At 39.7% G+C, this 14,550-nt stretch overlaps 2 protein-coding genes across 2 annotated transcripts; one reads left to right on the forward strand and one right to left on the reverse strand.

Moving 5' to 3' along the window:
- The first annotated feature begins 122 nt into the window (after positions 1-122).
- Positions 123-4,322, forward strand: upb1 (ureidopropionase, beta). The gene is made up of 10 exons (XM_030738148.1): positions 123-292; positions 1,083-1,254; positions 1,545-1,632; positions 1,718-1,812; positions 1,891-2,049; positions 2,136-2,305; positions 2,725-2,806; positions 2,888-2,930; positions 3,190-3,344; positions 3,780-4,322. The coding sequence occupies exons 1-10, from the start codon at positions 189-191 to the stop codon at positions 3,861-3,863; spliced, it is 1,152 nt and encodes a 383-aa protein (XP_030594008.1). The 5' UTR covers positions 123-188; the 3' UTR covers positions 3,864-4,322.
- Positions 4,323-9,662: 5,340 nt separating this feature from the next.
- On the reverse strand, positions 9,663-13,537 carry gucd1 (guanylyl cyclase domain containing 1). Its single transcript, XM_030737731.1, has 6 exons — positions 13,211-13,537; positions 13,028-13,112; positions 12,665-12,830; positions 12,488-12,579; positions 12,157-12,398; positions 9,663-10,720 (listed from the first exon to the last, which is right to left on the reverse strand). Exons 1-6 carry the CDS (start codon positions 13,215-13,217, stop codon positions 10,629-10,631), a joined length of 684 nt encoding a protein of 227 aa, XP_030593591.1. The 5' UTR covers positions 13,218-13,537; the 3' UTR covers positions 9,663-10,628.
- Between the last annotated feature and the right edge of the window lie 1,013 nt (positions 13,538-14,550).

Genomic DNA, 14,550 nt, shown 5'->3' on the forward strand with positions numbered 1-14,550 from the left:
CATGAATGTCACACGGCAGTACGGACAGATGTCTCAGGTCAATGACCAGCTTCCGCAAACCTCAGCTGGGGGCCCCTCTCCTCTTTCGAAATCACTGAAGATTATATAACGAGAGTAACCATTAAACGTACCAAGAGTCCGAGCTGTGCTGCTGCTGTGAGTCCCAAAAACCCAAGAAAAGTGCAGAGATGTCCGCATGTCAGTTTGAATCACTGGAGAAGTCTTTGGAGTCCCACCTGCCGGAGGCCGAGCTGGCGGAGGTGAAACGCATCTTATTCGGCAAGGAAACAAAGTGAGTTGTTGCACTTAAACAGCATTTGTTAATATGTGCTGAAACAGGGTTGAACCTAGCTTGTTTGTCTTCCTTTATGTTTCCTTCTCTGTTGTACTGGTTCCTGGTAAATTATTATTCCACTGAGTGGACTTTGATCAAGTCCGTCAAAGCTGCAGGACAACTTAGAACCGGCACAGTAAAAAGATTGCTAAACACTGTATATAAACTAAAAATGCCTTCATATATGCAGTTTCTGTGTCTACAGTGGATATAGAAAGCCTGCTGACCTCTTCATTTTCTCCACGTTTGCAGCTTTTAAATGTTGAAAACATGTCCATAAGTAACTCAAAGTCATTTTTTTCCCAAATCTGCTAAAAACAGCTGTCATTCAAATAAGAAGTAGTCGATTCTTCACTCGTCTCCCCATCCCTGCCACTGAGAAGCACCTAAGATGAGCCCAAACAGTTCAGTTTTGGTATCTGGGCCAGAGAAGCTGTCCTCTCTCCCATGGAGGCCTAATTGTTGAAGTGCTGCTGAGATGGTTGCCCACATCTCTGCAGAGGACTTCAAGAACTCTGTCTGTGTGACCATGGGGTTTTTAAGAAGCCCATGGTCATAAGTACTGTATGGTTTTTCTTGAAAAACAATACTATTTATTTATTTAAACCAAGGGGAAGAGATCAGTTTAGCTTCTTACTCAATGCTAAGGCCCGAAACACACCAAAAATAGTGCTGCTCTCAGTAATATTATGGAATTACTGTCATGTCTTATTGTTGGGGTGGTCATTGTCTGAACACTGTCTTACAGGAAGCTGGACCTCCCAGCCCGTGCTGTGGAAGCTGCTTCTGAGCGTGATTTTGAGCTGAAAGGATATAGGTTTGATGCGGCACAGGAACAGCTCAGGCCACCAAGAAATATCAGAGTGGGACTCATTCAACACCGCATTGTTCTGCCCACTGATGCCCCCATCCTGGATCAGGTTGCCAGTTACACACAATACTAACCAGAACACCACATGTACCACACCTTTTGCGGTACTCTGGCAGTGGGAAAGAAAGAGACAGGAAGCTTAAGTTGTTTCTGTAAAACAGTTCCTGTAAAGCTGTGTTGAAAGTTGTACTTAAAAAAAGTACCTGCTCAAATCATTTACCTAACTAAAGGCATCAATACCACAATATAAAACTATTCCCATTTCATTATGTTTGGATCAATTACTGGGTTGGTGGAAGTGACGGGTGTTAATATTTTTTCACTGCTGTGCCTTCACAGATCAGTGCCATGCACAGCCGAATTGGTGAAATGGTCGAGGTAGCAGCCATGTGTGGTGTAAACATCATCTGCTTTCAGGAGACCTGGAGTGAGTCTCCATGTGCAGGAATTATCAATCTATCCAACAAACATACAGAATAGGTTATAAGAGGATTTTTATTTTTTGTTTCCAGCCATGCCCTTTGCATTTTGCACCCGCGAGAAAGAACCATGGACAGAGTTTGCAGAATCGGCTGAAGAAGGAAACACTACGCGCTTCTGCCAAGAGGTGAGGCCACAGAGTTTTGATGCGGTGCAGTTGATGTGTTTTACTGCAAGCCTAATGATTCTGTAATTTTACAATTAGCTGGCCAGAAAATACAACATGGTAGTTGTTTCGCCAATTCTGGAGAGAGAGGACTTACACAGCACTCTGTGGAACACAGCGGTGGTCATCTCCAACTCTGGAAACGTGCTGGGAAAGAGCAGGAAGAACCATATTCCCAGGATCGGGGACTTTAATGAGGTTAATGGGTGATCTATATGATCCACTGTGGCTGTGCAGGAATTGAAAAGCTGCTTTTCTTACTGGGTTATGTTTTCTACTCCCAGTCTACATACTATATGGAGGGCAACACTGGCCACACAGTGTTCCAGACACAGTTTGGGAAGATTGCTGTGAATATCTGCTACGGCCGGCATCATCCACTCAACTGGTTCATGTACAGCATGAACGGAGCTGAGATCATTTTCAACCCCTCGGCTACTGTTGGAGCTCTCAGGTGAGGGACAAACAGAGTACTTATTGTCTCTGGCATGGTTGCATAAACCTGCTGGACCAACAGAGGGGCAAAAATGTTAACCCCCACCTCTGTTTGTGCATGGTGTACAGTATTGTTTTCCTGGCACAAGGTCCCATTTATACTGTGTTCTAAGTTAATGAAATGTAAAAATAATATGGGAATAGTAAGCTTTCTACAGTGCAAGCAGGATCCAGGTATTATAGGAGGTGATAATGTGCTTTAGTGATCCATATTCCTACATTCAGAAAAAAGTCCAAGTAATCAGATCACCAAATTGCCATACAAAGAACCTGGATTTGTGTTGAGGCAATGTTATCACTGTCAATGACTTACAGCTGCTATATACCATACACATATATGTTTAATAATCCAAGAATAATATTGTTTCTTCTCTACAGTGAGCCCATGTGGCCTATAGAGGCCAGAAATGCAGCAATAGCTAACCACTGTTTTACGTGTGCCATCAACCGTGTTGGGACAGTGAGTTTGCAGGAATCATTACAACATATTTCTGATAAATAACAAACTATGAAATCATATAAAACAAAGTGTTTCCTGCAGGAACATTTCAAAAGTGAATTCACATCTGGTGATGGGAAAAAAGGTAGGGGCTTTATTTTCTCAAGTATCTGCATGTGTGTTTAATTTCTTCTTATATTGTTATGATCATACAGTTACTGTATGGTGAAGTGCATGAAGGGAGTTAATTTTTAAAGATATCCTAAATGAACAGAAATTATTCTGTAATCATGAGCAGCATACTCTGATAGGTCCTTTAAATCATGATGTGCCTTCGCAGTATGGCTCTCTGGACTTGTGTATCATCAGTGTACTTGTTGCAGTCACGTTTTTGCCTTTTTCAGCTCACCACGACTTTGGACATTTTTATGGGTCCAGCTATGTGGCAGCTCCTGATGGCAGCCGCACGCCAGGGCTCTCTAGGACCCGTGATGGGCTGCTTGTGGTAGAAATGGATCTCAACCTCAACAGGCAAATCAGTGACAAATGGAGTTTCAAGGTAAGTTCATCAATTTTCACCTTTTGGATGCTGAAGCCATGAAATGCTTGAAATTTTGGTTATCAATTCATTTTTCATGAATTATTTCTAATCGTATCCAATTTGATCTAAAGTCAAATAAGATAAGAAGTACAATATTTCCCTCAGAAATTCTTGAGAGTAACATATGAGAGGCACTAATAGATAATATGCATGTAAACTACATGTATGTCTGCTCTGCATTTAAGTACAATACATGTACTCCACATGTACATAGTTACTTTCCTCCACTGTTACCACACCTGCATGCTCATGCTCCAACACTCCAGCTAGATTGTGTACATGATTTGAAGATGCTCTGTGTTCATTTATTCTTGCAATGACCGGATGGTTGTACACTGAATGCAGTTATTCTTCATAAGCTTGACTGACTCTTCAATGTACCTTTCTTTGCAGATGACTGGGCGGTATGCTGAGTACGCAGAAGAACTTACCAAAGTTGTTGAGCATGACTTCAAACCAAAAATAGTAAAAGAGTAGAACAAAGTCCACAAATAGTGTACATTTGATTATTCATTTCTACAGGAAACATGTTAAGTTCAGATTTAATTTGACATTATGTTTGTGTCATACCAAAGTCTGTCAGATTGATGGGTTTCTGTCATCAGTTAATCTGATAAAAACAAAAAAAAGTCAGTCAAACCCATCATAGACACACATTTTATTCACTCTTATTTACAACAGCAGTTGCATCAGGCAGAAAATAATTTAAAATATCTTTCAAGTTGCTCTAGCAGTTACTAGTCTGGCTACTAGCCTAGGCTGCCATGTCTAATTTAAGCACATATTTTATCTTTTAGATTAAACAAAAGAGGAAATAGATTCCTTAAAATAAATGACTGTCACTTAAAGCTAAAAATCAGCTGCTGGTGCTGGTTTAATTGAGTTACCTGAAGGATGATTTCAGGCATGCTAAATTACTTTATGAGATGGCACCAATAAAAAGACAAAAGTTATTAACAGGACTTTGACTGAACCCTCACTCTCCTCTCTCTTTTTTTATTGTTAGTAGTGGGAACCCGGGACCCTTTATTGTTTTGAGCACAGAGTTTGATGAGTGTACATTACTCCTCACATAAGCAAAGAGAGCAGTTCAACACAAATGAAAGCTTTCTTTGTGGTTTAGAAAACAATAAATTGGTTCCCTGATTTAATAAAACTCCAGCTAATGCCCATAGCTTCATTTGGAATGAAAACACAAGTCTTCTTAGGAAAGCTATCTGGATGAGAAGAAGGCCTGAGGTGGATAGACTACATTTATGGGGATCATACTCATTTTCAGCTCCATATTTTTGGTATTGTACTCTGCTAGAGTAGCTTTGGATGATTCATGGTTTAAAATAATCCATAATTATCTTATACTGGGTCTTGGTTCAGTTCATCCTCTGAAACAAACTGTTTCAGCTTGTCGCCTTCAAGGTCACCCTACCTTTAGCCCACCTTTCCTATGATTGGCTACAAACATATGTTTTGAACAGCAGCTTGGTGGGGCTTTTGTTATTGCAATGACCATATTTGGAATATTTTCTCCTACAGACATCATACAAAGCCAAAAGTAGAAGAAAAATTCCTGGAAATGGAGTGTTTAGAGCAGTCTGAAGCCTGAGCTATTGGGTCACAGTGAACTTGTGCATACACTGACCTCACGAGTTGAAGACATGAGAAGCTGGGCACACTGTGGCCACAAAGGGATGTTTAATTGGTACTAAGGGGCTCTAAGTGTGCCAAAAAGAAATCCTCTACACCAGTCCATCACCACCACCTGCCTGAACCATTGACACAAGGCAGGATGGATCCATGCTTTCATGTTGTTCACACTAAATTCAAACCCTACTATCTGAATATTGCAGCAGAACTCAACACCCATCAGACTAGGCAATGTTTTTCCAATCTTCTGTTGTCCAGTTTTGGTAGTAGAATTTTCAGGTATTTGTGCTTTGAGTATTTATTCTTCTAACAAGATTTTACTGTTACTCCCTACATTTTAACGTAAATGTCTGTTTTCTACTTCTTACATTTACTTACTTTTCTTTCAATTTAAGATATTTGAGGGGATTATTTCCAGTCACTGTGTGCCTTCTGACATCAAACCAGTTTGAACCTAAGTTGAGGGAACAAAGACATGAAAGACAATCCTACTGGTGTATGTGTGCTTATCAAACATGACAAGATGAGAAAGGCAAAACACATTTAATCTCTGCAGCCTTTATAGCTCTATAGCTCTATGAAGTGGGCCGGGACGTCCAGAACAACTGGACATTTTTGGTTTGGCTGTCTAAATTGTGGTCGTGCACATCAGCATCCAGCCAGGGCTACAGAAGAGGAGTGAGCATAAAGAGAGTAACATTTTTTTAAGTTGCAGGTAATTTCAGATACAACGTTTCTATAAGCTCAACAAATGTCAGCAAACAAAAACTGTGTGTAGTTTGTCACACAGTGTGTCTGCTAGTTAAAGGAACAGTTGCTGTATGAATGTGAATGTGAGACAACGTCACTCAGAGATATTGGATCGATACTTGATGTGTTGATGTTTTTGTGAAATGTATCCTATGTGTTATATAAAGGTTGCATGAGAATACTAGGAATTTTAGTGCAGGCTACACTTGTTAGTTTGCATTACTGTTGCAAAGTTTACAGTAATGCACTATGTTGGTGTATAAATGGAGTAAAAAGAGGTGAGTGAAGAAGAAATACTTAGTACATCATGGGAACCTCCCTGCAGCCTAGGCCTATTGCAGCATAAGTAAAGAGAGGTTCAGGGTCACCTGATCCAACCCTAGCTATAAGCTTGATCAAAAAGAAAAGTTTTAAGCTTAATCTTAAAAGTAGAGAGGGTGTCTGTCTCCTGCATCCAAATTGCGAGCTGGTTCCACAGAAGAGGGGCCTGAAAGCTGAAGGCTCTGCCTCCCATTCTACTCTTAAGTATCCGAGGAACCACAAGTAAGCCAGCAGTCTGAGAGTGAAGTGCTCTATTTGGGTAATATGGGACTATAAAGTCTTGGAGATAAGATGGGGCCTGATTATTCAAGACCTTGTAGGTGAGGAGAAGGATTTTAAATTCTATTCTAGATTTAACAGGGAGCCAATGAAGAGAAGCCAATATGGGAGAAATCTGCTCTCTCATTCTAGTCCCTGTCAGTACTCTAGCTGCAGCATTTTGGATCAGCTGAAGGCTTTTTAGGGAGCTTTTAGGACAGCCTGATAATAATGAATTACAATAGTCCAGCCTAGAAGTAATAAATGCATGAATTAGCTTTTCAGCATCAGTCTGAGAAAGGATGTTTCTAATTTTAGAAATATTGTGCAAATGCAAAAAAAAAAGTGCACTGAAGGACATATCCTGGTCAAAAATGACTCCAAGGTTTCTCACAGTGTTACTGGAGGCCAAAGTAATGCCATTCAGAGGAAGTATCTGGTTTGACACCATGTTTCTAAGATTTGTGGGGCCAAGTACAAGAATTTCAGTTTTATCTGAATTTAGAAGCAGGAAATTAGAGGTCATCCAGGCCTTAATGTCTTTAAGGCAATCCTGCAGTTTAACTAATTGATGTGTGTCATCTGGCTTCATTGAATCTAACACTGATGTGTATTAGAGTTCAACTATTGAGAGTGTTGTTTCAACTCTATCACAGTGTTAACCGTTTAACACTTTCAAAAGTGTTATTTTAACTCGATCTGGAGTCGACCAATACAGACACTTTGAAAGTGTTAATTCAACTCCAATTAAGCTAAATTACAATAAGATTGCTTTTATTATTATCTTAAAATTTAGAGTATCCAATTAAGCTAAATTACAATAAGATTGCCTTTATTATTATCTTAAAATTTAGAATATCCAATTAAGCTAAATTACAATAAGATTGCCTTTATTATTATCTTAAAATTTAGAGTATCCAATTAAATTCCCCCCCAAACAAAGGAGGGAGAGAGAAGAAAGAAAGAAAGAAAGAAAGAAAGAAAGAAAGAAAGAAAGAAAGAAAGAAAGAAAGAAAGAAAGAAAGAAAGAAAGAAAGAAAGAAAGGCACAGAGTCAAGCAGATGGATTCAAGGTGGTGGCAGACGAGGTGAACTTTGTTTAAGGTGAAGAAAAAGCAGAGTTCCTCCGGAAAAACTTGAAGCGGGTTTTCTTTTTCAAGCAGCGCTCATGCAGATCTTTGTACCAATTGATTACATTGTTTGCATCAGAAACCAATGAAAAGGTCCATCTATGTATCCTAGTGTGAGGTAACGCTGCTGTTTGAAACAGCTGGCAAATAACTTTGAAGGCTGCTTAATAAAGAACGGAATTGGAACATGGAAGTGATTAGTTTCCATAGTGCAAACATCAAACCAATCCGAGCCTAAATAAAGGAACAATAACACATTAAGGGACGATCATACTGGCGTATCCATCCCTGGGGTTTATCGCATACAAAGATATGAAAGAGTTAAAACCACATAATTTATGGATTATTTATAGCGCTGTACTCAGCGGTTAGCACTACTGAAGAGGAGCAAAAATAAAGGGAGGTGTTGTTGCAGCTAATTTTAAATGCAACTTTTCTAAATGCTCAACAAATATGAGCAAACACACAAAGTGTCTGCAGTTTGTAACACAGTTTGTTTGGTAGCTAAAAGAAGAGCTGTTGAATTTCCAGGGAGAGAAAAGAAAGAGAGAGAAGTTCACTCAGAGATGGAGACAGATGGGAGAAAGTGAGGAGGAGAGGTTATATTTAAAGGTAAGGACTGCTCAGTGACATCTGATAAACTGGAAATTTAAAGCTTTCATTTTTAAAATCAGATCTTGGAGCTGTTTATTGTGCAATTGCAAAAAGGGAGTCCTACATATTTGTGTAATGTCTGCATTGGATACATATCCTGGTCAAAAGTGACTCCCAAGATTTCTCACAGTGTTACTGGAAGCCAAAGTAATGCCATCCCAAGTAAGCATCTGGTTAGACATGGTGTTTCAAAGATTTCTAGGGCCGAGTACAATAACCTCAGTTTTACCTGAATTTAGAAGCAGGAAATTAGAGGTCATCCAGGCTTTTTTGTCTTTAAGACATTCCTGCCATTTAACTAATTGATGTGTGTCATCTGGCTTCATGGATAGATAAAGCTGGGTATCATCTGCATAACAATGAAAATGTATGCAATGCTTTCTAATAATACTCCCTAAGGAGTGTGATGCATGTAACAGGTCTCTCTTGTAAATGAGACAATGAGACTCGAGAGATGTTCCTGTATAAATAAAGGATTAATAATGATAATAATAAAAGCATGGATAGTGTAAATAGAATTAGTCCTTGCACAGAACCCTGTGAAACCCCAAGATGAACCTTAGTGTCTGAAGAAGACTCCCCATGTACACGAACAAATTGCAGTCTATTACCCAGAAATGACCCACAATATAGCGCACTGATGTTATTGGCCTAAGAATCAGTCCCTCCTACTTGCGACTCCTCTTGTCAGATCAGGTCACAAATATGACTGAAACCACTGCAGCGCTGTACCTTTAATACCTATGGCATGCTCTAATATCTGTAATAAAATATAAATATTTATAAAGCATTGAATGCTGCACTGAGGTCTAGCAGAACAAGCACAGAGATGAGTCCACTGTCAGAGGCAATAAGATCATTTGTGACCTTCACTAATGCTGTTTCTGCACTGTGATGAATTCTGAAACCTGACTGAAACTCTTCAAATAAACTGTTCCTCTGCAGATGAGCAGTGTTCCTGAGCCCATGAAGAGCTTTGCATGACAGAATCATGCCTCAGTTCTGAGAGGGCCTGAACATCTCAGACATCCAATATTGATTTCCAGCCTTGTTCCCCATGCACAGAGATTTTTCCTCCAGATTCTCTGAATTTTATATTATGTACTAAAGATGGTGAGATATGAAAAATTTTATGTTGAGGAACATTATTCTGAAATTGTTGCACAATTTTTAAATCTATTTTTTTTTTGCTGATTGGTGAACCACTGTCTCTTTTTATGCTCCATTACTGACCTGCAGCCAATTAACCTAATTAGCTGCAAAATGTTCCTCCAGTTGTTTCTTTGTAGTACCACTTACTTTTCCAGCCTTTTGTTGCCTCATCCTGTCGAGTTGCTACCATCAAATTCAACTGCTTGATACACGTGTATATATAGATATATTTATAAAAAGGTCCCCTTAAATTAAATTATGTTGATGTATAGTAAAGTTTAGGGTACAAGATCATTAGTAAACATAAAGAAGAAAAAACTAACAAGGATGTTCAAATCTTTTAATCACAACATATAATAAATGTTCTATGCATAATAAAAAAATAAAGCTTGTGGTTTGTTTCTCACCCAAAAGCACAACCAGACAGAACAAACTTTTCCTAGATTTAGAAATATAATTTAAATAACACAATAGTTATGTCTGGTATGAAAGTGTAGTGCAAAAACATGTACATAATAACCAAACTTAAAAATAAAACTGAGTGACGACCTCATCAGCATTGCAAACCAAAATGACTTATTCTACCAATCCATCTATCCAGCATGTTCCAAAGGCACCAGAACAACATGCTGAGCTGCTTTCCAGTGAAGCAAACAAATCCTCTGAATTCACGTGTCCTTATGTCTGCGTCGAGTGTCTATGAGTTCCATACATCTATGGAGTATTGCATTGAACTTGCTTCGTCGTGTGATTCACAATTTAGAGCATTAATTACCTGATACTCTCATGTCCTGCGTCCTGTATTCCCTGTTTACAGAACTGTCTGATTAAAATGCGGCGAGTTGGGAGGATTTTTAAAAGGCAAGTAGAGGCCAGGCTGAGGGCGACAGATGAGCAGCTTCATGTTAACACTGAACAGAACAAATAAATTAACATCCTATGTATTATCATCATCAGCCCTGAATTATGTGCACACCATTTCCTGGTAATTTCTACTCCAGCTCATGTTTCCCACAGTTCTGCCACAGTTGTGCAAGTCTGTACATTCTCAGTACAACTGCAGTCATTAAAAACTTCCACAAGGACAATAAAATTCATTTGAAATCTGTTCATCATGAAAAAAAAAAGAAAAATAAAATCCATCTTGGATTCCTAAATCCTTCAAAGGTTGAGTAGTGTTGGCATATACAGTACATGTATATATGTGATCAGGCTTTTTAGCACCGCTGGAAAAAAGCCTGGAGGGTGTGTGGCAGCAGACAGAACTAGACTCGGGATCTGCAGCATTTTGATGTTCCTATAATGACAAAATCCAAAACCACCATCACTCTCCATCAACTCTCCTTAAAGACGAACAGGATATCCTCATCTGTCCCGTAGCTCCGTCTGGCTTCCTCAAAGTTACTGACACTGGTGCAGCACACCCCTAAAAACACACACACGCGCGCGCACACACGTCAGTTCCAAAGTGAAAACATTTCAACATTTCTCCCACTGTTAGCTCTATAGATGGCAATATTCACAGACTGCATGAAAGTGTATTAACAGCTTGAAGGGACTCTGTCACTACTTTCAAGAACAGTAAAAACAGGCAGAGAATGAAAAAAAAAAAGAGGGCACAGATGCTCCAAATTAACTTGTGACCAGGAGAGGAGCTGTGTCTGCTGTTTAGAGGTTTTTGCATTTTAAAAAATTAGCCTTGTTTTGCTTCATTACAGCCTTGTTTTGCTTCGGTACACAGAGCTAATAGGTGTTCTTCCTGATGACAGAATTCCTACCCCAATGTTGAAGCCAAATGGAGTTACAAACCATATGATGACTAAAATCAGCTGTGACAAAAAGTGGCATTACATTGAACCTGAAAGCAGAACAGCCGCTCGACTCTGTAGCCCTGTGCCAAATATTTAAGCTTTGTTAACCTAAGCCTAACAGTAGATTATTTATTGTTTGTTTGTGGGTTTTTTATGTTGTATGTTTGTTTTTTATGGGCAGCACAGAGGTGCAGTGGTTAGCACTGTTGCCTCACAGCAAGAAGTTCCTAGGTTCGAATCATCTTGACCCGGACTTTTCTGTGTGGCGCTTGCATTTTCTCCACCTGTTTGCGTGAGTTTTCTCCAGGTACTCCGGTTTCCTCCCACAGTCCAAACACATGCAGTTAGTGGGGTTAGGTTAATTGATGATTCTAAACTGCCCTTAGGTGTGAATGTGAATGGTTGTATGTCTTTCTGTGTTAACCCTGCAACAGGCTGGCGACCTGTCCAGGGTGTACCCTACCACTCTTCCTATGACAGCTGGAATAGGCTCCAGCCCCCTGCAAAGCTGAAAAGGATAAGTGGAAGAAAATGGATGGGATGGAAGGATGGATGGGTTTTTTTTATGGTGACATTACAGTGTTTTATATTACTCCCTATAGAAAATTGAGCCATTTTAAACCCATGGAAATACACAGTTATACAGAAATATAATGAATAATTAAAATATTACTGTGCTATAAAGTGAAACTACCAGCATCTTTGATCATACTGCCCAGCACAATTTTTGAGGATTCTTTAAAAAGGACAGCTCACTGGAAATCAAATTAACATGATTTTACTTTAGCGCTTCTACTACTTTAATCCTTCGAGATAATTTTGGTGTGACATCCTGAGTTTTGGAGTTTTGGAGAGACAAGCACATTTTGTGTACCCAGCATGAATCTGTGTGGGACAATCTAGTCCTACCTAAAAGATCAACTGAGAACCTTGAGCCATCTGCAGGCAAGTTTAAGAAGGAGCACTCACATTTATTAGACTGTCTCAGCTACCACAAATGAATTTCAGTTTCAGTTATGGCAGTACACTGTGGAAATATAAGTATACTCACGGTCAGAATATGCTGGGTTATTGTAAAAGACAGAGCCGGAAGTCCTGTTGAAGCCACAGACAACCACAAAGTGACCCTGATAGTCTGGCTTCCTGCAGAAACACTTCTGACCCACGGGCAGGAAGCAGCAGTATTTGACAGGCAGGGAGCACAGCTCACACGTCAACACCACAGCGTTGACCAGCACTATGGCAACGTGGCCCTGCTCCAGATGAGCCTGGATTTCCTGAACTGCCACAGAACTGTGAGAAGACACACACAACTGAGGTCATACCTTTACTTTAGATACTGAAAAAGTAGGCGAATAAATAATTATTAACAGGAAACTCACCATTTTTTCACCACCACACCTTTGCTGTCAGCTTTAAGGAAGAGCTCATTCACTCTGTTTTCTTCCGTATCAAAATGCTTCTTGTAAAAGGACTGCAAACCACAACAAAAGATCATAAAGACACAATCATACATTTCAAATCTGGTTAGAATTATACTGTTAGTTTGGACTAACTACCTGGTTTCTAAAGCCCTTATCTACACCCAGAGTCTGTGTGCAAAAGCAGTGTTTGATTCCCAGATGGCACATGAGGTAGGCCAGGTCAATAGTCCACACGCTCTCTGTCAGCTTCAGATCCCAGCACACCCTCTGAAACTCCTCATCGCTGACTGGGTGGAGGTATCTGCACATTCAAACAAGCGTGAATCCGTCAGGAGGCACCTTTGTTATGCAATTCAAATATAAGGCTGCTTATAGACAATACAGTAAGCGCTACTATCTATATGGCGGTGGCTGCAGTTGGTAAGAACAAGGTCAGACCAGGTACATCATGCAAAAAAAAAACACTTCTAGAGTTAAAAACTTTGAATGTGCTCTTACTTGAGGACCATCCTGGAGCAGGCTAAGCCGCAGTCCCAGTGGTACAGCTGCCGGATGACAGGAACATCCAGCAGGACGACATCATCTGACAAAACCGTACAGTTATTCCTTCACACCTCAGGTGCCGATATCAAAGGGGTGCATTTGCGGACTCTAAACAAAGTGCGTCACTGTTTCACTCACCTGTCATTCTGCCGGTTTCTTTCTTTCACAGGCGGCCTGCTAACTAACTCTGTACGAGCTGGTCAGACTTGTTTACAGCACAGAGGGCGAGGCTGGGTTTCCTCATCGATGCTAACTAGTTAGAAGAAACTAGCACCCCGACTACAAGCGCTCAGGCTGACGGGATTTATCACTCTGCTCCTGATAAAACACATACGGACTCACACCGCTGCCAGGCATACACACAGAACTAATGAAGGAAACAATATCAAAATCTCATTTTCAGGACGTTTTTGTGCCTGCTACTCCGAAATGAAGCGCTGCCCTGTTCTACTTCTTGTTTACTGAGAAGCTTCTTGTGTTCGGTTGTCTTCAGTAAAGCTATAGCGCCCCGTGCGGCATGGAGGAGTCTGCGTTAAACTATGGCAGACAGCCGCGTCCAGTAAGTGCTTCAGTACTTCAAGACTTATACTTTGTATGAGTATTCTGCTATTCACTGCCTTTTCAAGGTGACATTGTATCAAAAAATCCAAAACTTTCCATGATTTTCATCATCAAAAAGAGGGCTTATTAAACTATTACAAAAATATATTCATTCAGCTCGGGGTATTACAAATGGGGTAATACAAATTAAATGATTTAATTTTGTCCATTCATTTCCTTGAATGAATTAGTTTATTTTGAAAGAACACACAGGTAACAAGGTGGACAGAGGAGAAACTGGGTGGACACCAGTGAATCCACCCATCCATAGCAGTGAAAAAAAGGCAACTTTGCGGTTTTACAGCTCGGGAGAGCTTTAAATAACATTATTCATTTCATTAGGTGACATTTCTTGGAGCTGCACAACCTGACTTTTGCAACTATGAGCCCAACTAAATTAGTTAAATTTGGCCATTTTTATGGGATCTTTGATGGTTTGCACTATTAGCTTTTAGGGTCTATTAACTATTAGGGTCAATATCACCAAAAAGTGCTTTTGGGACTTTGTAAATCATCCAAAAAAAAAAGGTTCAATTTCCCAACTAATTTCATATCCATTGTATCAAGTTGACCTTAGGCTGTTGTAAATGAATGTTGGTCAAGCTCCTACACTTTTTATGAATTTACTGGAAGCAGATAAAGAATGAGCACATTGTAAAATATGTCCACCCTGTCATGGACAAAGTCAAATGAAAATAAATACATTTTCATACCAACACGATTATACAATGCACATTTTCAGATAGCTAGTTTGTCCCTTGCTCAATAATAATATTTATTTGGTAAAATAAGGCTTTTAAAAATAGTGAAATAATTGCAAATTGCTTGTGTCCTCAAAGAATCTGTGATAGCTGTGTTTTCCTTTTTAAATAAAATCT

Source organism: Archocentrus centrarchus, chromosome 9 (genome assembly GCF_007364275.1).
Source record: "Archocentrus centrarchus isolate MPI-CPG fArcCen1 chromosome 9, fArcCen1, whole genome shotgun sequence".
In the NCBI taxonomy this organism is placed as follows: domain Eukaryota; kingdom Metazoa; phylum Chordata; class Actinopteri; order Cichliformes; family Cichlidae; genus Archocentrus; species Archocentrus centrarchus.